The 27852-nt window shown below is 41.7% G+C and overlaps 1 protein-coding gene across 2 annotated transcripts in view; it reads left to right on the forward strand.

Moving 5' to 3' along the window:
* The window catches only part of TTC7B (tetratricopeptide repeat domain 7B), a 163181-nt gene that overhangs the window by 67537 nt on the left and 67792 nt on the right, over nt 1–27852 (forward strand). For both annotated transcript variants that reach the window (XM_063440135.1, XM_063440136.1), the window contains exons 6-10: nt 1698–1776; nt 5586–5758; nt 16017–16080; nt 21082–21219; nt 27716–27799. In XM_063440135.1, coding sequence (XP_063296205.1) covers nt 1698–1776; nt 5586–5758; nt 16017–16080; nt 21082–21219; nt 27716–27799 — 538 coding nt within the window. The remainder of the gene's footprint in view (nt 1–1697; nt 1777–5585; nt 5759–16016; nt 16081–21081; nt 21220–27715; nt 27800–27852) is intronic.

Genomic DNA, 27852 nt, shown 5'->3' on the forward strand with positions numbered 1-27852 from the left:
GATCTGTGGGGGCCATCACATATGGATACAATCTATGACTGCAGTTACTTAGGGGTGGGTCTATGGGCACCGTTACACTATATCACCAAAAGTATGTGGAAACCTGGTAATTTTAGCAATATGAGCATGTTGTGTGTTGCATTCCAAAACCATGGGAATTAATACAAAGTCTCCCCCACCTCATTTGCTACTGTAACAGCTTCTACTGTTCTTTGAAGGCTTACCACAACATTTTGGATTGTGTGTGTGTGAATTTTTGCCCATTCAGCCAAAAGAGAATTTGTAAGGTCACGTGCTCTTGTTGAATGGAAAGGCCTCGTTCACAGTCCAAGTTCAAAATCATCTCAAATCACTTCAGTGTGGTTAAGGTCACGGCTCTGTGCAGGCCTCTAAACCAAACTCTTAAAACCACGTCTTCATGGACCTTGCTTTGTGGAATGGCCTTCCTCAAAATGTTGCCACAAAGTTGGAGCCACCCGGCTGTCATTGTATCTTGTAGCAGTTGAATCTTCACTAGAACTAAGGGGCCTAGACCAAACTCTGATACACAGCCCTAGGGCATTATACCTCCTACACCAAACGTTACAGGTAGCACTGTACATTCTGGTAGGTAACATTATCCTGGTATCTGCCACACTCATTTTCTTACACCAGGCTGCTAACTAGTGAATCCGAGTTCATCACTCCAAAGATCAGGTATCCACCACCCAAAAAAACAGTAATGATGTGCTTTAGACCACTCCAGCTGATGGTTGGCACTGCGCAAGTTGATGTGAGGCTTGTGTACAGCTGCTTGGCAATTAAATCCATCTCATGAATCTCCTAATGCATAATTCTTGTTCTGCTGTTTTTTGCTGCTTTAAGATGATGTTTGGAATTCTGTAGTGATTGATGTAGCAGTTAAAAGGGAATTTTTAAGATCTTCAGCTCTCTTGCCTTCATGCAAGGTGTCATGACAGTGCTACGTTTAAAGGCACTGTGCACATCAGTATGACCCACTGTACAACCAATGTTTGAATATGTGCTGGATTGTAAATACCTAAAACATCTGAACTCTATGATTAGTAGGATGTTCATATATTGTCCTTATGGGTGAAATTTGTGGGCGCGGGTACTTGCGCATGGCAACTGTGGGAACTGTTATTTCGTGAAGGAATCAGTGAGCACAGTTATTGTATGATGGGATCTCCTGCCACATATGTCTCTGTCTAGCTATGGTGTCTCTACCCACATGTTCCATATTTTGTCTTTTTTAACAGAGCATCACTTCTCTTAATTCTCTCCTTTTACACACACAGCATACATACAGTACACATTTAATATGCATCAAGTTTTATAACATACCGTACATCACAGATATACACTACACCCATTGTTTACACATGCATAATATACAGTGTAGGGACAGAGGTGAGGTATACATAGTTTGGAATATGACATGATTTTTAGTGGCCTTTGGGAAAGTTAACTTTACCTATTGGTTAAAAAAATATACCTGTGATCCACATATACGATGCATTAGATATTTCTTGTTGCAGAGATTAAAGTGCCAAGAACAGGTTTAAAATTTTGATAGATGTTTGCTGTTCATAATAATTTATCTTGACTTCTAGTTTCTGTGAATAAACTTCAGCATTGTTGTAAAATTGAATAGAATCAAATGTACAGGAATAACTTTGCATGTTTAATGCACCCAGGAACCTTACAAGGGGAGTCGGGAGATTCAGAGAGATATTGAGGGCAGTGGAGACCAGAACAACTCAGAACCTGAGGATGGTAAGTGCTCTCACCATATTTACACTAAATGAGATCTTCTAACATAATGTGATTCATTATTGGCCCCTCCCCCCCACCCCCCCAAAAAAAGAAAAATCCTGTCTTAAAGAAACACTGCAATAACCACTACAGAACGCTATAGTCATTGTGTAAATAGTCAAACCACTTGGTCCTAAGAGTGCAAATCATTTCCTACTTTGAGTTCCTTTCATTGGCTGAGAGTTTTAGCTGACTATTCTCAACCAATGAGCTTAACCCTGCACTACCGTGCCAGCTCACAGCAGAGAACCACTGGGTCTTAATGTGAAGGTGACTGGTGCCCAGCAGACCCTAGGGAAATTACACTACTGCCCACTGGTGGCTATAGTGCTTGATGTGTTCATTTAAAGGGAAACTGTAAAGAAAATGTGTTTTCACTCCTCCAAATTTTTGCTTCTCTCTGCTTTCTGTTCTGACGGCAGTGTAAGGAATTCACATGCTCTCGGTGTGAAGTTAATCCACTATATGACGGTGCACATGAATTCCACATTCCATCAGTTGCATTTTCAAGCCCTGCTGAGCAGAATTCATAAATGTCCTTCAATAGTATGTGAACACTATACCCTTCTTACTGATCGTGAACCTGTCATTATGTAGTGTCATGTTATAGAGCAGTGATGGCTAACATTGACACCATAAATAGTTTCTTGACTACATTTCCCATGATGCTCAACTATCTTTTAGAGCCTAAAAGCTAGCTGAGAATCATGGGAAATGTAGTCAAGAAACAATTTATGGTGTCAAGGTTAGCAATCACGGAGTATAGAGGAGGACTTTTTTTGTGTAAGGCAACCTTATGGCAAATGTCTACATAGAATCCTATTCTATCATTAAGATATAAAAAAACGGTCAACTCCCACGTCATTACCTTCCTGTGCGCTGCCATTTAAATGCAGCTTGATCAGGTTAGAAGAGTGGTCTGTCTCTGTGATGATGGGTGTTGGATGCACAAAGGCAGGGACAGTGTTTGGGCTTTCAAACACCTTCTCCAGCGAAGCAGCATCTGCAAGTCCCTCCTTTTCAGCAATACGAACTTATTAACATGAGTTGGTGCATTGGCCTGGCAGTTTAATTCTGAGCGCTCTAGCAGGCTACACTTTTAAGTCCTATTTTGTCATTTGGACAAATTAGTGAAATCCAGGGCATAGGAAGAATTAAGCTAAAGTGGTTATGGTCCCTCAGGTCTTTCTTTAAACGCTAACTTATTCTCTAGCACTTTATTATATAGGTTTGCTTAACTGATAGATTTTTTTCATACATGGGTTTATTTACTAAACTAGGAATGTGGGAGCTCACAAAGTGATTTCACATTTTAGACTAACATAAAGGAGACATGTTTTTCTGATTTCATCTTGAATGATACAGTAGGAGCTAAGGAGACTCTAGCCATGTGCTAATAATCTAGGAATAAAGGGTTCTGATGGGACCCCTGCTTGTAAGCTTACACCAGAAAGCTATTGGGGTAACTGACCCACAATAGGCAACAGAGCTTTAGTAGTAGTAGTCTCGGGATGGGCAGAGTTAAATAACCTAAAGAAGAAAGTGGCGTGAGAGAAGAGCCAGTTGACACGAGCAAAACTGGGAAATGAGATGAGAGGAGCCATTTGTCATTGGTAACAATCAGCAGGTGGTAGTAATTTAGAAGTGAGTGGTAACAGGATTCTACTACTTTATTAATAATTGAAGGAAAGAAAGGTGGTTATTAGTGTTACATTGGTTACCATGTTACATTGCTGTGAAGTCTTATATACAGATATATTGAGGAATAATGTTCTAAACATGAAGCAATCATCAGCAATATTACATTGGTTTCCATGGTGATTGTGCTACCTTTAGAGCATTGCATGGTTCATATATGAGCACTCTCCTTGATCTCAGTGAGAAAGCTATGGCCCTTCCAGAGAATCATATCTAGCTGTAGTTCTTGGCAGAGGATAAACAGTCACGTTATATGATGAAATTGGATATACACACAAAGCATGTGGAAATGGTGGCACTGTATAATTTTAACGTATAGTTTTCGGAATAAGTTGTAGCTGCTGTATACACTCTGTGGGTACTCCTTTTAACCCACCACACATAAAAGATCACCAGAACAGACAAAAAAAACTTTAGATTTAGCAGGTGTTTCCACCTTTTAAAGCCTCAGTTTTTAGGAGTGCAGCGCTATATCTATTTCACATCTAGATATAGCGCTGCACTCCTAAAAACTGAGGATTTAAAAGGTGGTAACACATGGTATATGATGCACAGATAAGCAGGAATATGGACTTTAATCAGTCTTGAAAGATGAACCGTTTCTTTGCTACATAACATGTGCATACTAATCCAAAACCAGGAGAAGGCCAGGGTTAGTCAGTAAACTCTGAACTTTAGCCATTAAAAGCCAAATTGTAAAATTGAGGCTAAAATAGTAAAGCTGTGACTATAGATGAGTTGCATTTTTTTTTTCCAGATCTGTTATCAGTGGCGTACACACAACCCATGGGGCCCCGGTGCGAAAACTGATCCGGGCCCCCCCCCCCCCCCTCCAGCGCTTACTCTGCGCAGGCTGGGGCCGCAACACATGGCGGCGGGCACCGGGACCCGTGGACCCGTGCGACCGTGGTATGTATGCCAGTGCATGCATAAACACATACACTTAAAGGACCACTACAGACACCCAGATCACATCAGCTCAATGAAGTGGTCTGGGTGCCAGGTCTCTCTAGTTTTAACCCTGCAGCTGAAAACATAGCAGTTTCAGAGAAACTGCTATGTTTCACTGAGGGTTAATCCAGCCTCTAGTGGCTGTCTCATTGACAGCCGCTAGAGGATTTTCTGCGATTCTCACTGTGAAAATCACAGTGAGAAGACGCTGAACGTCCATAGGAAAGCATTGAGTAATGCTTTCCTATGGGCGGTTTGAATGCGCGCGTGGCTCTTGCCACGCATGTGCATTCGGAGCTGAGAGGTGGATGGGGACGGAGAGATCCCCAGCGTTAAGGGAGTCCGGCGCTGGAGAAAGGTAAGTGCTTAAGACACACACACACACACTCACTAACACTAACACACTCACTAACACACACACTCACTAACACACACACTCACTAACACACACACTCACTAACACACACACTCACTAACACACACACTCACTAACACACACACTCACTAACTAACACACTCACTAACTAACACACTCACTAACTAACACACTCACTAACACTCACACTCACTAACACACACACACACTCACTAACACACACACTCACTAACACACTCACTAACACTAACACACTCACTAACACTAACACACTCACTAACACACTCACTAACACTAACACACACACTCACTAAGTCATCTTCCGGCTCCGGTTTCAGTGCGGTGCGCGAGGGAGCTGAAGAGGGAGCACCCAGGGGACAGTGCTCCCTCGCGCCCGACCGCCAGCCAGCCGGGTGACAGCAGGGCCAGCCTCGGGGGGGCCCGGAGGTGGCCGGCTCCTGGGCCCCCCAGCAGAAGAGGCTGGCCCTGTGGGTACATACCTGGGTCGCAGGGCGGCCGGGCCCCCTGGTGGGCCGGGCCCGGTCGCAGCCGCGACCCCTGCGACCCTGGTATGTACGCCACTGTCTGTTATCTTTGCCTAACTTTTACCATTCACATTTGAATTCACTACAATTTTGAGTTAGGTGAATAGCCTTGGTAGTATTTCTGGTCCGTGTCTCTGTGTTTGTTGAGCATTAGGGGTTGTGAAATAATGTGCACTCAATTCTTCCTTTAAATCTCGCAGACGATAGCCAGGCAGTTGGCAGAGATACTGCTCAGAGGGATGTGTGAACAAAGTTATTGGAATCCCTTGGAGGACCCTCCTAACCAGTCCCCCTTAGACGATCCTCTTCGCCAAGGACTGAACACCAAATGCTATGCACTTAGCAGGAGGCCACGCGTGTACATGGCAGAAAAGTAAGTGCCTGCTTCTCAGTTGTACAAACTCCTGATACTGGAATCAGAAAGCTATGGTTGAAATCATGATTTGCAGGGTTTTTTTTGGGTGGGAGAGGAGGGAGGGGTTTGTTGTTTTTTTTTTTTTTTTTTTGCCTTATCAGTTCTTAAAAGTGTTTTCCTTTGCATTTTCTGAGCAGGTTGTTGTGGTAAGAAAGAGTAGAACATAAAGATTGAGGAGAAGCTAATTTGCCCCCAAATATCATCATATTTTGTGAAACCTTGAAAGCTGCACAGTGTTGCTTAAAGGAACACTATAATGTATTGTTGCTTAAAGGAACACAAACATATATTCCTGACACTATAGTGTTAAACTATTTATTTAGGTCCCTGGCCCCACTTTGCATCTCATGGGAAAGGTGCTTAAACGTACCTTTTCTCCCATGCCGTGCCGGACTCGCTGCGCCAGTCAGTCAGAATCTCCTCATAGGATTGCATTGAATCAGTGCATCTCTATGGGGATCATTCAGCGTTTCAATGTAGAGCGGGTAGTCGCTGAACACTGTGCAGCACTGTTATTGGAAGCACCTCTTGTGGCCGTCTGAGTGACTGTCAGAGGTGTAACTAGCCAGCTCATAAACACTGTCTTTTCTCTAAAAAAGTCCGTGTTTACATTAAAAAGCTTGCAGAGACACCAGAACCACTACAAGAGAGTTGCAGGCAATTAAGAGAATGGTAAGGTTGTAAGGATACACAATAGTGGCTTCAGAGCCAAGGATAAAGTCCATTAGTAGACCAGTGAATATAGCAGAAGGCTTGTAGTAATGGGAGTTGGAGTCCACCTTAAAAGTTACAGTTGGGGCGGGGCCTGACTGGCTAGCCGAACGGACACACATTGCACGAGCTCCTGAGCTCAATAAGCTAAAAAGGACACATACCTACAGTCAAGCCGCGGATGGTACCGGAAAACTCAAGGGCTGAAGAGAGGGAACCGCGGTGATCCTACTACTGATACCACACTCGGAACCTTTCAGGTCCAGATTACCAGCCCTCAACCTACTGTGGCCTACAAGCGAGACGGCCGCTCTCCAACGCTGACTCTTACTAACCACAGTGGACATCTGCCTCCCCCCCACCCTCCCCCCCTTTGGACCGGGGGGGTCATCCCGGTCCCAGGAATCTCTCCACCACTACACCCCAGTGCCTCTCGGCAGTATTGCGGAGTGGCACCCAAGTTGGCGGAGAACGCAGACAGCCCCAGACTCATGGCTATGAGTCTGTCGGCTTGTATGCTATCGCAATGGGGGGGTAGAGCACTTCACAAAGTATTGGCGTACCATCCCATATAACACCCTGTATGTGAGGGAAAGGAACTATGGATCAAGAAAAAACTTAGTGTATTCAGAATAATCACTTACAGCATGATACAGCAGATGAGCAAGCTAAAGTAATAGGGGTCTGCCTCGTACTGCACGCACTGCCGTTTGCAGTCAGTATAACCAGTCGAACCCACCAACTCCAGAACACGTGTAGAAACCAATGGCTGACATACACGCCCAAGATACGTGAAATAAGTAAAGACGGGGCAAGTGTATAAAGTGTGAAAACGTAGCCAGGAACAGTGGCCTCTAATGCAAAGCGAGGGCAACTCTACCTCACTCCCTGTCAGAAACAAGCAGTGTGAAACCCTAGTATAGGCTATGGCTCAAGCGGCGCTACCGCTCGGTATTTTGAGCTGCACCATGTATTAACGCAACCTGAAAAGCCTGGCCACCCCAGAGCCCAAGCGTTGTAACAAAAATCCTGCTACCACCCGCTCTGCCTTATGTAGCTCGGACGTAAGGCAGACTGAGCTCACTGTTAGTGAAAGTCCTCTAACAGACGAGTGTCCGTGTGCAGACGTTAAGCGAAAGCCCATCAAAGAAATAGGCTCCCTGGATGTGTGAGGCATTCGTGCAGAAACCAAGCAAGATAGGAGAAACGGCGGGACCGGTTGGGGAAAACAGGCGAACTCCCGATAGCCACGAACCCGTGCAAAACCAAGCAAGCAGCAGGAAACAAGGGGAAAGGAAAAAAAACTCCCGAACGGAGGTAACTCACTGCAACGGAACGAGACGACAGGACGGACAGCCGACCAGAGCAAAGCCCCAGAAATGACCGTGGACAAAAAGGCCAGGCCAGGAGAACCACGAGCAAAGCAGATGGCGACCGGAAATAGCGACATGCGGATCGCTAAAAGCACGTTTAAGTAGGGTAACATGCCCCTTCCACAACTGCAGGCCAAGCCTTTGCATTTATAGCACAATATAGCAGGCTTTAGTGAATGGTAGTTGCAGGCTAAGGTTAATCGTAATTAACAGGTAGAAGCAGAGTCCGAAATAGTCTGCAATGACAGTGAGGAGAATACACAGAAGTATATTAGGTTGTAATTTTGTATCACACATAAAAACAATATAGCTAAGCGATACAAAGCTGCTCCTGCATCCTTTCATCTGCCACACCCTCTTACATATCGTGGAGGAAATACTAGCAAATGTGGAGATTTTAATCGAACACTCTTTAAAGGAACAATCCAAGCATCTTAACTACGACAGCCCAGTGTAGTGATTATGGTGCCTAGAGTGTCCTGGAGCTGTCCTATGGTAAGATGTCTAACCGGCTTAGACATCACATCTCTGCATCTGGTCTTCTCCTAAATTCTTTACGTTATGAACAAGGTCACAATACGTGCAATACAGATTTCAGAGCTCATCAAATAAAGGATTGTCGGTAAAGTCCCTGAGAGTCCCTGAGAGTGAAGCTCTGTGTTATGGGAGAAGGTTTATGCCCTAATTTGGAGGAAGCATAACAAGTCAATTCTGCGCGTCTTTATTCTTTCCAAGAACCAGAACTTTTACTTTGCTTCTCTGATTGTGAAACGAGCTTCCTTCCTGTAGTTTTAAATCCCAGCACGTTTCCCTGTAATGGTACATAAATAGAAATACCTTCCGTGTGTAGAAATTGTTAACGGACTCTCGTGTGCACTATAAAGAATAAATGGCCGGATTTCCTTTAACATTGGGTTAATCAACAGATTTTTAGGTGTTGGAAGTAACTGTTGTTTATGAACCCAATTCTTAAACTTCCAAACAAATGTCCCAGTTATGCAGATTTCCCTCATCTGATCAGAATTGGTTAACAGGGCCAAAATGGGAAAATTTGAGGCGTGGTACACTTTTACATTTCTGGGACCATCCCCATGCTTCCATGCTTTTCTCTGTTATAGTGTTTTTTTAAATTTATATTACCCATTGTACTTTACTGTTCCTTTTCCCTACAATCCATTGTGGGATACCTTTTTATTTGTCACTACATTGTCTACCTTTGTGCTTACTTTGCCAATGTCCCCATTTACCGGTGTCTCCTATTTCTTCCAATATATATATATATATTGGAAGAATATATATTTTTGTGTTCCCTTTATTTTTTTGAGCAGTGTATGTATGTATGTGTGTGTGTGTGTGTGTATATACATACATACATACATACACATACATACACTGCTCAAAAAAATTAAGGGAACACAAAAATAACACCTCCTAGATCTGAATGAATTAAATATTCTTCTGAAATACTTTGTTCTTTACATAGTTGAATGTGCTGACAAAAAAAAATCACACAAAAATAAAAAAATGGTAATCAAATTTTTCAACCCATGGAGGTCTGGATTTGGAGTCACACTCAAAATTAAAGTGGAAAAGCACACTACAGGCTGATCCAACTTTGATGTTATGTACTTAAAACAAGTCAAAATGAGCCCCAGTAGTGTGTGTGGCCTCCACGTGCCTGTATGACCTCCCTACAACGCCTGTGCATGCTACTGATGAGGTGGCGGATGGTCTCCTGAGGGATCTCCTCCCAGACCTGGACTAAAGCATCTGCCAACCCCTGTGGTGCAACGTGATGTTGGTGGATGGAGCAAGACATGATGTCCCAGATGTGCTCAATTGGATTCAGGTTTGGGGAACGGGCGGTCCAGTCCATAGCATCAATGCCTTCGTCTTGCAGGAACTGCTGACACGCTCCAGCCACATGAGGTCTAGCATTGTCTTGCATTAGGAGGAACCCAGGGCCAACTGCACCAGCATATGGTCTCACAAGGGGTCTGAGGATCTCATCTCGGTACCTAATGGCAGTCAGGCTACCTCTGGCGAGCACATGGAGGGCTGTGCGGCCCCCCCAAAAAATGCCACCCCAAACCATTACTGACCCACTGCCAAACCGGTCATGCTAGAGGATGTTGCAGGCAGCAGGACATTCTCCATGGAGTCTCCAGACTCTGTCACGTCTGTCACATGTGCTCAGTGTGAACCTGCTTTCATCTGTGAAGAGCACAGGGCGCCAGTGGCAAATTTGCCAATCTTGGTGTTCTCTGGCAAATGCCAAACGTCCTGCACGGTGTTGAGCTGTAAGCACAACCCCCACCTGTGGATGTCGGGTCCTCACACCACCCTCATGGAGTCTGTTTCTGACCATTTGAGCAGACGCATGCACATTTGTGGCCTGCTGGAGGTCATTTTGCAGGGCTCTGGCTGTGCTCCTGCTGCTGGGTTGTTGCCCTCCTACGGCCTCCTCCACGTCTCCTGATGTACTGGCCTGTTTCCTAGTAGCGCCTCCATGCTCTGGACACTACGCTGACAGACACAGGAAACCTTCTTGCCACAGCATTGATGTGCCATCCTTGAGGAGCTGCACTACCTGAGCCACTTGTGTGGGTTGTAGACTCCGTCTCATTCTACCGCCAGCATTCAAAAGTGACCAAAACATCAGCCAGGAAGAGAAGTGGTCTGTGGTCACCACCTGCAGAACCACTCCTTTATTGGGGGTGTCTTGCTAATTGTCTATAATTTCCACCTGTTGTCTATCCCATTTGCACAACAGCATGTGAAATTGATTGTCACTCAGTGTTGCTTCCTAAGTGGACAGTTTGATTTCACAGAAGTGTGATTGACTTGGAGTTACATTGTGTTGTTTAAGTGTTCCCTTTATTTTTTTGAGCAGTGTATGTATATGTATATATATATATATATATTTTTTTTTTATCCATTGCATTATATGTTGTTGTTTTTTTTACTCCAGGCTCTTCGCTTTCTTCCTATTTACCTTTTTGAGTTTTTGTTTTTCTTCTTTCCTTATTTTTACATTCCTCTATCAACTTGTCATGAATGCTGTCCATATTTCTTTTTGATTTCTCTAACCCCCCACCCCCCGGCATATAAAGCTCAAAATATAATAATAAAGCTCAAAATATACCCCATGGTATCTACTTTCAGAAATGATATGCATGTATGAGGTGTTTTGAACTATGCAACTGCTATAATGCTCCAAAATGAGGAATAGGTCCATGAAATTCATCTATGAAAATGTTTGTTTGTTGTAAAACTAAAATAGTCAACTCTCATATATGGCAACTTCTCAAATTAGTGGCAAGGGCATTTGGGGGTATTGGGGGGGGGGGCACAGTGACACATATAGTTCAGAAATGAACAGTTGACGTAACAAAAACAAACTGAAATTCTAGACATATTATATACTCTGTAACGACGGGTGACGGACCTCGTCCGTCACGCGGTAAAATTAACCCCAGATCGCCGCAATCGCGGCGATCGTGGGGTTAGTGGTGCTCCGGTCTGCCTCTGCATTAGAGGCAGACCGGGAGCACCGGATCGGGCTGTCCCAGCTCATGGGCCCGCTCTGACAGCATGTCAGAGCGGGCACATGTGCTCTGTATACTCACCTCCGCCTCCCTGCACTTCCGGGTTCAGTGTGAAGTGCAGGGAGACAGATCTTCAGTGATCCTGCCCCCTGGTGTTAAAAAAAAAAAAAAGTTAAATTAAAATCCCACCCCCCTTTACCCATATTAATAAAAATTAACCCCTTCCCTGCCAATTGATCACTGACTACAGTGATCAATTGGCAGGGATTACATTTTAATATGATCTGATTTTTTTTTTTTAACCCCTGAGGGTTAATTCTTTTTTTTTTTTTAACCCTCAGGGGTTAAATTTATTTTATTAATTAATTTTAATATTTTAAAATTATAAATTTAGCTAGCTGGGGAGGGTGGAAGTTAGTGGGGAATTGGGGGATTTAGTGTTAGGCTAACTAGGGGTTAACGTTAAAAAAAAGTTTTAAAATAAGCTTTAAAAAGTTAAAAAACTAAGTAAAAAAAAAGTTTTAATAACGTTTAAGTAAAAAATAAAAAAAAATAAACCCTTTACCCAGTCCAAATAAAAATTAACCCCTTGCCTGCCAGTCGATCACTGCCTACAGTGATCAAAATACAGATCACAGTATTATACTGTGATCTAATTTTTTTTTAACCCCTGACGATTAACTTTTATTTATTTTTTAACCCTCAGGGGTTAAATTAATTTAATTAACTAATTTAAATATTGTATAATTAAATATTTTGCTAGCTGGGGTGGGTGGGAGTTATGGGAAAATGGGGAATTTACTGTTAGTGCTGCTTACTGCTAGTTAGGGGTTAACGGTAAAAGAAAAAGCTTAGAAAAATTTTAAATCTGTAAAAAAAATTTTTACGAAAGTTTAGGAAACTTTAAAAAAATGAATAAGCAAAACAAAAGTTTAAAAAATAGTTTTAAAAAGTAAAAAAAGTTTTAAAAAGTAAAAAAATACAAAATACTCTAAAATGGGACATGGGCACAGCGTAAAAATTTAAAGTTTGAAAAAAAATGGAATGGCTGTGTCCCAAATGTGCCCCTCCGATGTCCACATATACCTGGCAAAGGTACATACGGGGGTATTTTTGTACTCAGCCGACATAGCTGAGCAACATATAAAGTATTATAGAGTGGTGGTACACATAAGGTTTGCAAAATATACTGTGCAAACTCACTTTGTGTGTCAAAAAGGCAGAAAAAACGCTTATTACCACTACACCTGGTACAAGCTAGCGGAAAAATGATCCCACACTAATTTTCAAAATATGCCTTTTGAAATACCCTGGGATGTCTTCTTTAAGAAATGGTATGGCTTTATGGGGTATTTGGATTATATAGCCTGGTAAAATACTCTAAAATGGGACATGGGCACAGCGTAAAAATTTAAAGTTTGAAAAAAAATGGAATGGCTGTGTCCCAAATGTGCCCCTCCGATGTCCACATATACCTGGCAAAGGTACATACGGGGGTATTTTTGTACTCAGCCGACATAGCTGAGCAACATATAAAGTATTATAGAGTGGTGGTACACATAAGGTTTGCAAAATATACTGTGCAAACTCACTTTGTGTGTCAAAAAGGCAGAAAAAACGCTTATTACCACTACACCTGGTACAAGCTAGCGGAAAAATGATCCCACACTAATTTTCAAAATATGCCTTTTGAAGTACCCTGGGATGTCTTCTTTAAGAAATGGTATGGCTTTATGGAGTATTTGGATTATATAGCCTGGTAAAATACTCTAAAATGGGACATGGGCACAGCGTAAAAATTTAAAGTTTGAAAATAAATGGAATGGCTGTGTCCCAAATGTGCCCCTCCGATGTCCACATATACCTGGCAAAGGTACATACGGGGGTATTTTTGTACTCAGCCGACATAGCTGAGCAACATATAAAGTATTATAGAGTGGTGGTACACATAAGGTTTGCAAAATATACTGTGCAAACTCACTTTGTGTGTCAAAAAGGCAGAAAAAACGCTTATTACCACTACACCTGGTACAAGCTAGCGGAAAAATTATCCCACGCTAAGGTTCAAAATATGCCTTTTGAAATACCCTGGGGTGTCTACTTTAAGAAATGGTAGGCCTTTGTGGGGTAGTTTGAATTTAAAACTTACGAAGATGCTTGGAAATTGCACATAGGTCCAGCGTCAAAATTCAAAGTTCTGTAAAAACTGATATGGCTTGGTCTCCAATATGCCACTGTAGCTTCACAAAATAGTGCCAAAGACATTCATTGGCGATGTCTTTTTACTCAGAAGACTTAGCTGAGCATAATTTGAAGGTTTTGAACTTAGTGGCAAATATGAAATATACAAAATGCCCAGCAAAAATGCAATCCGTATGTCAAAAAATGCACAAAATTATTTTTTACCACATACTTTGGCATATATTGGTGAAAAAATGGGGGCATGCTAAGGCACAATATGCACCTTATGATATACCCTGGAGTGTCTACTTTTACAAATGGTAGGCCTTTGTGTTTTTTTATTTGAACAGTCAAACTGTTATAATACCCCAAATGGAAGCATAGGCTCATTAAATCCGTCTCTCAAAATTCAACTGTGAATACTGAAAAGGACAGGTCTCCTGTATGGCACTGTAGCTTCACGAAATAGTGCCATAGACATACAATGGGGGTGTCCTTTTACTCAGAAGACTTAGCTGAGCATAATTTGGGGGGTTTGAACTTAGTGGCACATATGAAATATACAAAATGCCCACCAAAAATGCAATCCGTATGTAAAAAATGCACACAATTATTTTTTACCACATACTTTGGCATGTAATGGTAAAAAATGGGGGCATGTTAAGGCACAATATGCACCTTATGAGATACCCTGGAGTGTCTACTTTTACAAATGGTAGGCCTTTGTGGGGGTTTTTGAACAGTCAAACTGTTATAATACCCCAAATGGAAGCATAGGCTCATTATATCCGTCTCTCAAAATTCTACTGTGAATACTGAAAAGGACAGGTCTCCTGTATGGCACTGTAGCTTCACAAAATAGTGCCAAAGACATACAATGGGGGTACCGTTGTACTCAGCAGAAGTAACTGAACACATAATAAAACTTTGTACAGGAATAGCACACAACAACTTTACAAAATACACATGAGAAGTTCTTTGTTATACGTTTGTGTGCGAAAACCCCCCCAAAACACAATTTTACTCCAATATTTAGCAGAGGTTGGCGGTAAAATGGCTACGTAGAAAGTGTCAAAACAACCTTAGGTAAATAGCCTGTGATGTCTACTTTATATAAATATATACTTTTGTGTGGCAATTTTGTTTTATTTTATGGCTATTAGGCTTACAAGACAAACATACCAAATTCTAAAATCGCTCCATATTAAAATTTTATTTTACTCCTTGTGCTTTGTGACCTGTAACTACCAAAAAAAAACTGAAAATCCCAGACACATTATATATTCTGTAAATCAGAACAAATAAATGAATTTATTTTTAATTACTTTCCTTAACCTGCACTAATTATGCACACATTATTATTGCAAAAACTGTAAAAAAAACAAACAATATTTTTCTTTTTTTTTGCATTTTTCTGTATTTTTTTTATAATAAGTAAGCATGGTTTTGTAAGCTGTTTTAATATATACTTCCAATGAAACGATGCACAATTAAATACATGCAAGTTTTAATTTGCAGTATATCTACTTAACAGTAATTTTACATTTATTTTGTATTTGAGCAGTGGAATATGTCTTTAAAGCCCTTTATCATTTATGTAGGTGCAGTAAATAAGAAAGATTGAGGGTGAAGCGCTACGGAATCTGTTGGCGCTATATAAATGGGAAAAATAATAACACACATAGCATAAATGCAAAAAATACTTTAGTCCTTAAAGGATGACTATAGTGTCAGGAAAACAAACTCGTTTTCCTGACACTATATAATACTTGGGAGACCCGCACCCTCAGGGCCCCCTTCCCGCTGGGCTGAAGAGGTTAAAACCCCTTCAGACACTTACTTTAATCCAGTGCTGGGCTCCCTCGGCGCTGGTGACCTCTTCTCCCTGACGTCAGCTCCCGAGTGGAGCGGAATGCGCATGCGCGCGCATTCTAACAGTCCATAGAAAAGCATTTCTCAATGCTTTCCTATGGACGTTCTGCATGTTGGATGCAAATTTCGCATCCGGCGTCACAGATGCGCCTCTAACGGCTGTCAGGAAGACAGCCACTAGAGGTTGGATTAACCCTGCTATGTAAACATAGCAGTTTCTCTGAAACTGCTATGTTTACATGTGAAGGGTTAAAACCTGAGGGACATTGCACCCAGACCACTTCATTGAGCTGAAGTGGTCTGGGTGACTATAGTGTCCCTTTAAGTTAAAAAAACATTTAAGCTCGGTCCATAAGGGGTTAAGAAACCTGTCTACATTTATTAGACCTTCCATTCTGCGTTACCTATGTTTAATGTTTTAGGGATTTCATCAGGTCTGTAATTTCTATCACAGGGTAACCCCATTGTTCTTATTGTTTGCAATTATTTACCATACTACTACTTAGTTAGCCTTTTGTATCTCCTATTCAGCATTTTCTGCCCTCAAGAAAACACCGAAGAGGCCCTCCTGCTGCTGCTGATCAGTGAGTCCATGGTAAGAGACATTATTACCAGCAATACGCAGTAATCAGTACTGTGACTGTGTGCGATGTACATACCTCCTCTGGCTATTTATACTGATGACATGTTTATTGTTGCTAATGGTGACAGTGGAATAGCGGACTCTTAAAGGAAAACTATTAACCCATTAAGGACCATTCCTTCATGCTGGCCCTTCTGAAGCTGTGTCCTTAAGTGGTTAAAATAAGATTAAAGAAGTTTACAACCTCCGTGTGTATACATTTGTAATACATATGTACAGGTAATATTCAGTGCATAAGATTTGTCCATGAGTGCAGCCATCTTTAGTTACAAGCAACTCTTATCCGAGCTAAGGCAATGCAGTTAGTGAGGCAGTGTGCGTTCTTGCGTGCAGATGCCAGCCATCTCATTTTCCTTTCTCTTGGAGGATAAGTTGTGCTTCTGACCAAAGTGGACTTAAAGATGACTGCCCCATGGAGTAAGCGTAAATCAGGAGATGCACTAAAAGTAGGTACCAAGTTATATGAATGCATTAATAACACTACATAAAGAGGCTATAACATATGTAATCTCTTATATCATTGATCTCAAAAGAGCAGAACGAAGGTTAGTTTAAGGTAAAATTTTAAACTTGTCAACGCCACACTGCTCACGGTTAGTTAATGAACACTGCTGGTAAATAAACCCTGCAGCTTTAGTACCCACCAAATTCTTTGCTGGATGTCGGTGGTATTGTCTTTTTGTGTCCTGGTAACTCATTGTCTCTGTTGCTTCATAACATTCTTTACTATATGGTCATAAATGTTGGCCGCACGGTAGCAGAAGTACCCACTCATGCCTGATGCTGTACTGCATTTTTGTGTCAGGAGCAGGGCCGGATTAAGAGCACACTGGGCCTGGTGCTGACAATTATGATGGGCCTAATTACGGAATCTTATTGACCAAAAACACTAAAACAGTCATACCTCCCAAGCGTCATGTATCTGATGGAGATGGTGCTGGAGGGAAACTCATAGGATGCAGCTATAAGAAAACACATACTCTATGCTAATCTCTCTCTAATTTATATCTTTCATCTTTCAATTAAATCCATAACCCTTAACAGCAGTGTCCAGTGAAGCAGGCAGTCAATGGGCAGGGTAAAAGGGTGGCCACTGGTGCGAATCACATGACCAGACCTGCCAAAAGGGGAGAACATGCCCAAAAAGGGGGCATGTCTGTCCAAAGAATTTGAAGGACAGCCTGGCATGAATGCATGTCAGGCTGCCCGCCAATCATGCAGGCTGTCCAACTAAGGGCATACTATGCAGGCAGCACCCTGAGCTTAACATAAATGCGTCTAATGATGCGCTCACTCAATGCTTTCTAAGGACTGTCCCCTAGCACTCGCTGGTCCACTTGTCTCCTTACCTTCTTACTAGCAGGCAGAAGTTCCTGGTATAGTCTGAGACAGATAAAAGGTGTATGTAGTGAGTGTAGATGAATGGGGACATGCCACAGTGTTAGAGAGACCAACGTCTGCATTACCTAAACTAATTTTATTGTCAGCCAGTCCAAACAAGTTTTGTTCCCACACATCCCTCTTAAGCTTCCAAACTTAAAGGGACACTATAGTCACCAGAACAACTACAGCTTATTGTATTTGTTCTGGTTAGTAGAATCATTCCATTCAGGCCTTTTGCAGTAAACACTGTCTTTTCAGAGAAAATAACTCCACTGGCCACTCCTTAGATGGCTGCTAGAGGTGCTTCCTGGGGCAGTACTGCCTAGTGTGCAGCACTGCCATTCAGTGTCTCCACCCTCGGCATGCAGACACTGAACTTTCCTCATAGAGATGCATTGATTAAATTTATCTTTATGTGGAGATGCTGATTGGCCTGGGCTATGACTTGTGCTGGCTCTGCCCCTGATCTGCCTAGTTGACAGTCTCAGACAATCCTATGGGGAAGTATTGTAATTTGCTCAGACCACCACTTCTGATGATGTCAGCAGACAGTCAGTTCAGAGGCAGAGCTAGCAGCTGCAGACTTGAATACAAGTTATATTTTACTATACTTAGGGAGGCAAGAAGGGGGCAGGGTGGTGTTTTTAACATAATAGGGTCAGAAATACATGATTGTGTTCCTGACCCTATAGTGCTACTTTAAGCAAGAGTATATGAAGAGTAGTTAAGGTTGCCACCTTTCTTGGAACAAAATACTAGCCTTAATCCTTTGTATAATCACAAGGAGTGACATCAGAGAAAATTCTGTAAAATCACCAACAAACTACTCACAGTTTGATTCTGCTGTATAGATGGATTGCTCCCAGTGTCTCAGTCTCGCAAGTCACCCAGTGTCTCAGTGTCCCTATGTATCACAGTGTCAGTGTCCCCATGTCGCCCAGTCCCCTAGTCTCCCAGTGTCTCAGTGTCCCAATTTCTCCCAGTTTCTCAGTGGGTCCCCATGTCACTAGGACACTGAGAGACATGGGGACACTGAGACCTGGGGACACTGAGAGACCCGGGGACACAGAGACCCGGGGACACTGGGAGACATGGGGACACAGACATTTAGGGAAACTGGGAGAAATGGGGACACAGACACTAGGGACACAGACACTGGGAGACATGGGGACATTGAAACATTTGGGGACACTAAGACACTAGGGACACTGGGAGACTAGGGGACACTGGGAGACTAGGGGACACTGGCTGGGAGACAGACACTTGGGGACACTGGGAGACATGGGGACAGTTGTGGACTTAGACATGGTGACACTAGGCACACAGAGACATGGGACACAGACACTGGGAGACTTGGGGACACTGAGACACTGGATGGGGGACACTGGGAGAAACAGCGTCCCCATGTGTCTCAGCATCCCCATGTGTCTCAGTGTCCCCAAGTGTCTCAGTGTTCCCAGGTCTCCCAGTGTCTGTGTCCCCATGTGTCCTAGTGTCTGTGTCCCCATGTGTCTCCTAGTGTCTCATTGTCCCCATATGTTCCCTAGTGTCTCAGTGTCCACATGTGTCTCAGTCTCAGTGTCCACATGTGTCCCCTAGTGTCTCAGTGTCCCCATGTGTCCCTGCTGCCTTTCCCCCCCATCCCTCACTTATCTGAGCTGTAGAGCTGCTTTCTGGACTCTGTGCTGTGTTGCTGGTCCCCACGGATCAGTGAGTAGTACAGAGAGGCAGGGATATGCATAGACATAAAATACTAGACGCCGCATTGACTGCTACTTCCTATTAGCGCTGATGAGCTGCGGGGCCGCCATCTTGGATCGGTCACAGTGTGATCTGCAGCATAGACATATATAGAATATATATGTCTATGATCTGCAGAGCAAGGTCCTGAAAGTAAACATGGTTAGTCTTAAAATCCACCTGGAGGGTGTATAGATCCAGTAGCATGATGTTTAATCCTGGGATATTAAATAAAATTAACTGACATTTGCTGCTTTAAGACCTCTGTGGTTATTTACGTTATCGACTAAGTTTACTCAATACATTGAAATTATTTGAATTTCCAGATTGAAACTATGCGTTGCATTTGGATTTAGGTTTGCTAAAATTATAAGTTTAGTGAACGAACCCCACAATCTATCATCTTAATATACATGTTTTAAACTGGGACTGGATCTTTGCCTGATTTGTAATGTATTTACTTTTCACCTATTTTTAACTAATATGGATTTTGGAACAGTGCAAAATAAAATGTAGATATCTACAACTCTTTATTATTGTGAGCTCTGTCTTTTGCACTTTGAAGTCCGCATGGAGATAGCATAAAGAGAATAGGAGAAATCAAACAATCACATCACTATTTACTAAAGTGAGATTTGTCACTAAGGCAAAGTAAATTAAAAAAAATAGGGACAGAAGTCCTAATATATAGACATATAATACCACACCGGGTGCCCGCATTTCATGGCCCCCCGAGGTCAATGCGGCGTCTAGGTATTATATGTCTATGGGGATATGCTGTAACTTCCTATCCCTGCCTCTCTCCACACACAGTGACCTCTACTGGCCGGTGCTGGTATTGCAGAGTAATCTCCACTTATTCTGAGAAAAAATACCTGCATTTGTATTGCCAGTATTACTGCAATACCGGCACGGCCAGGCAGTCTCAAATACCGGCTGTGCCAGTAAAATACCAGTCAGGTGGCAAACCTAAGAGTAGTGTGTGTGTAAAAAAAAAAAAAAAAATTTAAAAAAAAAAAAATTTTTTTACATTTTTTTTTTTCAATGGGCCTATTCCATGGGCCTGGGCCTGGAGCTGCAGCTCCATCAGCCCCTATGTTAATCCGGCCCTGGTCAGGAGGTGCCATATCCTTTAGACAGGGCAGAAGAGTTCCTTGGCTTGGGGCTCAGACCCTCCCATGGAACGAGGTCCTCCCATTGGCATTCGACAGCAGCAACATAACAGCTGTCACGGCATCTGTTACCTGGTTTCTAGCCAGCGTATCCGCTGGAGACCTTTGTTTATCAGTGATGCCTGAGGGGCCTGCAGAGCATTCCCAATGAGCAAATGTCTGCTTGGTTCTCAATTCACACAAATGCAATGTTTGGCACACAGGGTTTTAGAATTGTTGGATTTCTACTGGCTCTGTGTTAAGCACTTTTTGTCTTCATGCATGATAAAATAATTAGGCTTGTTTTCATGTGCGTCCTTGAACATTTCTGGGGATACATTAAAATGTATCTATGTCAACTCAAAGCAGACCCACTGCATTCTTTGCTACTGCGCAGTTTAACAATGCAGGGGTCAGACCTTTATATCTTCATGTATTAACAAATAAAAATAGCCAATTGTCCTTTACAGGCTCCCCCCTTCCCTGAAGATTTGTCTCTGTTTTATTAACAAGGGAACTCATTTCTCTAAGATCACTGTGTGTCATTGATTTCTTTTGTTTAACCATCTGTAAATATAACAGTTTGAGTGCTAAAGAGGGGACAGCCTGCATTATTCAATCTCCAAGGGTACACGGGAATTCTGATCTTAAATTTTGTTCCGGTGTGCTTTTATTTCAGGCCAACAGAGATGCAGTGCTAAGTCGTATTCCGGAGCATAAAAACGATCGGATTATCAGTCTTCAGAGTGCATCTGTCGTATATGATTTACTGACCATAGCACTGGGAAGGAGGGGGCAGTATGAGATGCTGTCAGAGGTATGTCTGACATTGATGCTAATTTCTCAACTGTATAGCTATGTTTTTCATAGCCAGGTTTGCATTCAGTACTAAAATGGTATTGTTAGTAAAGGAACAGTACTCCTTTAAAAAAAAAATAAAAAAAATTTAAATGCCCATATTATTGTTTGTTTTTGTTTTTTTAACTTCTGAGCAGCTCTCCAGCGTCTAGGTTATAAAGCATTTAGAAGATGAAATATAAACCGTCTCTCCTGTTTTGTTTGAGTGCAGAATGTTTATAAAAAGCAAGGGAGGTAGCCATGTTGGGATTCCTACCCAAACTATGGGAGGGGAACACCAGAGTTCTAAAAACAAGATGGGAGAGACAGGGTTTTAAACCTACAGAAAAAGCCCTTTAATGTTTAGCAATTGTTTCCTGAACACACAATAATAATGATACTACAAGGATGTTCTAGGAGAAACTAAAAGACTTTGGACTTTTGAAAGCCTTTCGTTTTAAGCTTTTTAATTGTGCCTGTATATGAATGGATGTACTTTAGTCTGTGAATATACATGTACGAATTCTAGATTCTGGAGGTAAAAACTAGACTCCTGTTCAGTAAAGTTAGTTATTTATTTCTCTAGTTTTTCTCATGTATATTGGGTCTCTTTGGGAACTTTTCTCTTTTTTTGTCAATCTTTGTTTTATTGAGGCAAGTTTTATGGATCAATTTAGGGTCAGGAACACAAACATGTATTCCTGACCCTATAGTGTTAAAACCACCATCTAGCCCCCCTGGGCCCCTCATGCCTCCATAAATATAGTAAAAATCTTACTGTATTCAAGCCTGAAGCTGTGACTCTGCATGCTGTTAGACTCAGAAAAGCAAACAGTCTGCTGACATCATCAGAAGTGGTAGCCTGATCCAATCACAATGCTTTCCCATAGGATTGGCTGAGACTGACAAGGAGGCAGATCAGGGGCAGAGCCAGCACAATCCAAACACAGCCCTGGCCAATCAGCATCTCCTCATAGAGATACATTGAATCACTGAATTTCTATGAGGAAAGTTCAGTGTCTGCATGCAGAGGGAGGAGATACTGAATGTTTGGGTGCATTTTAGGCAGCCATGACCCAGGAAGGATCTCTAACAGCCATCTGAGGAGTGGCCAGTGAAGTTATCACTAGGCTGTAATGTAAACAGGGAAGAGGTTCTGTAGCAGTCTTCTGAAAAAGTGAGGAATTTCGTTAGCGGTAATGTCGTCCGCCGTGCCTCTCACCTTCACATTGTTCCACCTCCACTACCGCCATGCGGTCTTGAGAGATGCCATGGTCACGTTGTAAAGTCTGTACTGTGTGCTCCAGGGCAGTGAGTCGGGTGTCATGAGCTGCTGTGTTCAGCTCTGCATCGTGGAGGCGAGCTGTCACCCCTCCGATCTCCTCACAGAACTGGCCTATGTCGACCGCGTAATTCGGAAAGTAGGCCTCTAAGCATACCCTCTGTCACCGGGGTGCCCATGGTGGTTGTGCGCGTCAAGGGCACAGGTTCTCTCATCAGCCAGGCACATATAGTCCCCAAGTCGTCCAGGGAAGCCTCACTGGAGGATCGGAAGGGCCCATCGGAGGGAGACGCCATGACAGGTCTCTGTTGTTTGGGAGTATTGGGACAATGAATGACCTAGTTTTTTAGCAGTTAAGTGCTGTTTCTCCGGGAGCTCCTGAGATGCATGTCTGCTCAGGATGGCTGCTGGCTCAGCCCCTCTTTGGGAACTTTTTGAATCGCTCCTTTCTTGAACCTGACACCCATGACTACAGATAGTGTCACGTAGTTCCTGAGAATGTATGTCTGCCTCAGAAGCTACATGTGATGAGTCACAGAGAATATTTTAATCCCCTGTGGAGCAGCCATTACACTGCAGAATGCCATGGCAGGGGACATGTGGCTTAGTGTGACATTTAAATCTTTTGTGATTCAGAGCAGGCCAGCTACATTGCGTATCCGTTTTCTAGAAAACGGGGATCAAATATGATGCACGAATTTTACAATTAAATTATTTATTTTGTTTTACAATTTGCCTATCACAGCATAAATTGGAACAATAATAAAGATCAGGTATATAATAGGGCCATACTGTAATTTGAGAATAGGTATATCCACAATCCAGCACCTAGTATACGGATGCAAGACGTTAGCAGGAACAGCATACACAGAGAGACACAACCAAGTTGCTGGTATTGTGTACCAAGACATCTGCACAGAATATTGTTTGGTACTGCCTAAGTCCAGATGGGAGATACCACAAAGGGTAGTTGAGAATTATAGGGCTAAGATCCTGTGGGACTTCAAGATCCAGACAGACAAGCAAGTGCTGACCAACCAACCCGACATCGTGGTGGTAGAAAAGGAACGGAAGACTGCAGTCATGGTGGATGTGGCAATAACCAGTGACTATAACAGGAAGAAGGAACATGAGATGGTGGAGAAATACCAAGGACTGAAAGAAGAACTAGAAAGGATGTTGAAAGTGAAGGCAGTAGTAGTCCCAGTTGTGATAGGAGCACTTGGGGCTGTGACTCCCAAGTTGGGGGAGTGGCTTTAACAGATTCCAGGTGGGACATCTGAGATCGCTGTCCAGAAGAGTGCAGTTCTAGGAACAGCTAAGATACTGCACAGAACCTTCAAACTCTCAGGCCTCTGGTAGAGGACCCAAGAATGAGGAATAAACATAGGAGGGGTAAGAAAATCCATTATATATATGTGTTTGTGTGTGTGTGTATATATATATATATATATATATATATATATATATATATATATATATATATATATATATACACACACACGTGTAAATATATATTTGTATATAAAAAAAGGCATTACTAGATACAAATTATATCTTTTCTTTTTTTTTTTTACATCTACATCACTGGACTAAGACGGCTACAAATTAACCAGACATTTCCTTAAATGCATTTCTTATTTCCTGTACTGGTTTCGGTATGTAACTTTTGTAAGTGGAAGTTTTCCATCGCCCCAGTGATTTTATAATATGTAATATGCGCTGGAGGCTGTGGAAGCTGCCCCTATGCAGAAGGAGTGACTATATATATATATAGTGACCATAGTGTAAGCTGAGAACTGGTATGTATCAAGGCAGTGACCTAAGATCATTTATATATTAGGGAAGTCTTACAACCCAAAATTTAGTGTGTGTATGTATATATATATATATAAAAGTACCATTATGTAAATGCAATACAAATTCATCAATAGGACCATAATGTAACCATCTACCAGGTATATAACAGGGACAAGGTGTAAATCAATATCCGTCATAAAACAGGTGCATGATGGAACTATAAAGTTTATTAGGGGCATGATTTGCAAATCAGTATATAATAGGGATATGATATAACTAGAAAATGAGTATATAAGAGGGTAATGATGTGACTTAAGATGCGGTGTATAATAGACCCTTGATATAATGTGAGTTTGGTTATGTAATAGCAGTATGATGTAATTTGAGATCAGTTATATAATGGGTCTAGGATGTAACTCCACAACAGCTATGTAATGGGGCCATAACTTAGCCCTTCTTCTGCTTTTTAGTAGGGACGTGATTTAACTAAAAACAGACATGTGATATAAGCGTGGATTGCTGTAAACCAAGGAATGTTTTTTAGCAGTTAAATATTCAGTGGCACATTTAATGAGAGATTCACTTTCCCAAAGGGCCAATAAATAAAATAAAATAAAAGAGCAAATATGTGACTTAAAATAACCACAGTATGTTAACCACTAAAACACTACCCACACATTCAGCTTCATACATCTTAGTGGCTAACTCACTTGAAATAGAGGGCATGTGTTTTTGGCCGGTTAATCAAACGTTTTGTTAAATTTCTTCTGATGTCTCGCTTTGAAAAAAATGGTATATAATGCAATATTTATAAGAAGTCTTAAGAAAAATAACATTCTCAGCCATGATAAAGGTATCACATTGGCCCTGCTTTTAAATTAACAGTAAAACCTCTTATATTGTGATGCAGGTGACATCTGAGCCCAGCTGGAATCCTTTTAACATGTACAGAAGCCATATATAGCTGATGATGTGGGTGTAAATCTATGAGGTTAATCAAGGAAACTACCACAAGGATATCCATGCCTTTGGTCATTATAAGTGCTCGTGGATTTAGCATGACGCACTGTCTGTGATATATAGATGTATTGTGCTCAAGAAGGCATTATAGTCATGTATAAACTGTCAGTATTTTGCTGTGATATGGCATGATTCCGTGGGCAGAATAAGGAGATAAATAGATGTTTGTTCTGTTACGGAGCCACAAAGGGTACAATTTGGTTTCAAATGAATTTACTGGAAGAACGTTTGTTTTCATACCAGTCACTGTCACTACGTTCGGAGATTCGGATTCCACGCATCTCAGATTTTAACACTAGAGATTTTGAAGACTGTAAGAAACATGAAGCGATTGTGTCCGTTAATAATACATTGTATTTAGGCACGTTCTTCCCAAAGGCTTGCTCTGAGTTACTCGTAGTTGGGTTTAAGAGCTGTGCACACTGAAGCAGAACTGATGGACATATTCTCTTTTTATAAAATTCTTTCTGTCTTACAATATAAGAAAATAAGAACGCAGAACATGAGATGGGATTATTTTTGTACCTTTTTTTCCCCAGATTTGACCTTGTGTCTCCATTTTATGACCATTGCTTGAAATTTTGGGATGCATTACTTGCCTGTCATGAAACTATGCCTCTCCTTTTCTCTCATTTTATATAATAATCAGGTCTGGAACATTTGAATATTAACAAAAAAATATATATTCTATGTGTTCTTTGGCATAATTGATATACTATAGATGCACATCAGCATGCAATATAATAATTTGCATGCACAGGAGGTGTTGCAGTACATAATAGCTCTGATCATGTGCAAAATGGGTTTCAAATATTTCTAAAGGTATCTTACTTAAATGAGAAAATAGGATTTTGCATTTTATCCCAATTAAGACGTTGGTGTAAAGATTGACAGCGGGAGTGGCATGAGTCACAAGAAAGAGAAGAAGCAGGACCAGAGAGCAGCATTCGTTATGGACCCTTTGTCTTGGTACCAATAACTTTATTTTAACTCACATAGGGGAAATTCATCTTTTCGTGCCACAATATGTGTAGATCTTGGTTCATGCCGTTATACCCAATAATCATATTTCACCTCTTGATACCACAATGAACTGCTATTTCACCCCATTGTCCCATATGCCATTTATGTCACCCAATGTTTCCATATGCCACTATCATTCCATATCTTACCCGTGCCCCCATCTAACATATTTCAGATTTCACCCCATAGATATTGTAGGCTTGTAACGTGACAAGCCTGACACCATAGCAAGGTTAAATCGTGCCTGTGATCTCTGTCAGAGCAGGACTGCAGTAGATAATGGCCAATTTTACTTGCCCTTTGCTGCAATGTCGGTGAGCGAGGGTGAGACATAACAAATCCATTGATCGCTGTGCAATACATTTTGCAAGAGAGTTGGGGATTTGCGATGCTAGAGAGAAATTGGGACTCCCTCGTCCTCATGATTGTTGTGAATGAAGCTTCATGTACAAACACAGCAACATGAATGCTGTCTTTGTTTGCTGAGTGTTAATGCTGTCTTTTTCTGCCCTCGAGGAACATCCATCTATTCCCTAAAGGCAGGTTAAGGGACTGATCCTTACTATTCCACTTTTCCCTTGTACTTGCAGTGCACAGATCAGTACCACAATCTCTTTTTCTTCTGTAAGATATAGGCCTTCAAAACCTGTTTGCAACATGCCAATACAGTTCTGGTCCATAATATGTTAAGACTTTTGCTCATAGGTAATGTACGAGTATAAAATAGGATAATGATTTGAGTTTTCATGAAAATCAGCCTGGAATTCTTGCTCTGGAACTGGATGCTGTCTTGTTATTGCTATACCAAGCAAATCTCTATATCCTTTATATTTACTTAGTCCAAATGAGCCACTGGGAAATCCCAATCTTCTGGATCTGTGGATGAGAATATAGCAGTGAAATTCACAATAATATGATGTGTGGAACAGTAAATCGCAAATCCCCACAGCAATAAAACTCACGATAATGTGCAGTGCAAATCAAAGAAAAAGGTTTAATAGCAAACAAAAATTATCGTCTTTTTGGTGTGAATAGATTTTTTCCAGCTACCAGTCAGATTCCTAGTAGAGAATACAGGATGGACCTGTGTAATGGACATTCTCTACAAACTCCCACACCATTGGTTTTATTGATTATTATTGCCCCGAATCAACACCAATATTGAACAGTGTTAATCTAAGTGTCTATGGGGGATCAAAGGGAAAAAAAGCACTTGGCAATTAAATGAGCCACATTCTGTTTGCCAACATTGCTGCTCAGCAGTATGTGTGTACATATATATTGTTTATTTGTGTGTACATTTGTTTCTATGTTTTAACTGGAAACCTGTCCTTTTTTTCTCTTGAACCAGTGTTTGGAGAGAGCCATGAAATTTGCTTTTGAAGAGTTCCACCTATGGTATCAATTTGCCCTCTCGCTGATGGCTGCAGGAAAGGTAATTATCCTAACTCTCCCACTATTCAGTGTCCCAGCACCCTTTCATCAAAA

This window comes from Pelobates fuscus, chromosome 13 (genome assembly GCF_036172605.1).
Source record: "Pelobates fuscus isolate aPelFus1 chromosome 13, aPelFus1.pri, whole genome shotgun sequence".
Lineage (NCBI taxonomy): Eukaryota > Metazoa > Chordata > Amphibia > Anura > Pelobatidae > Pelobates > Pelobates fuscus.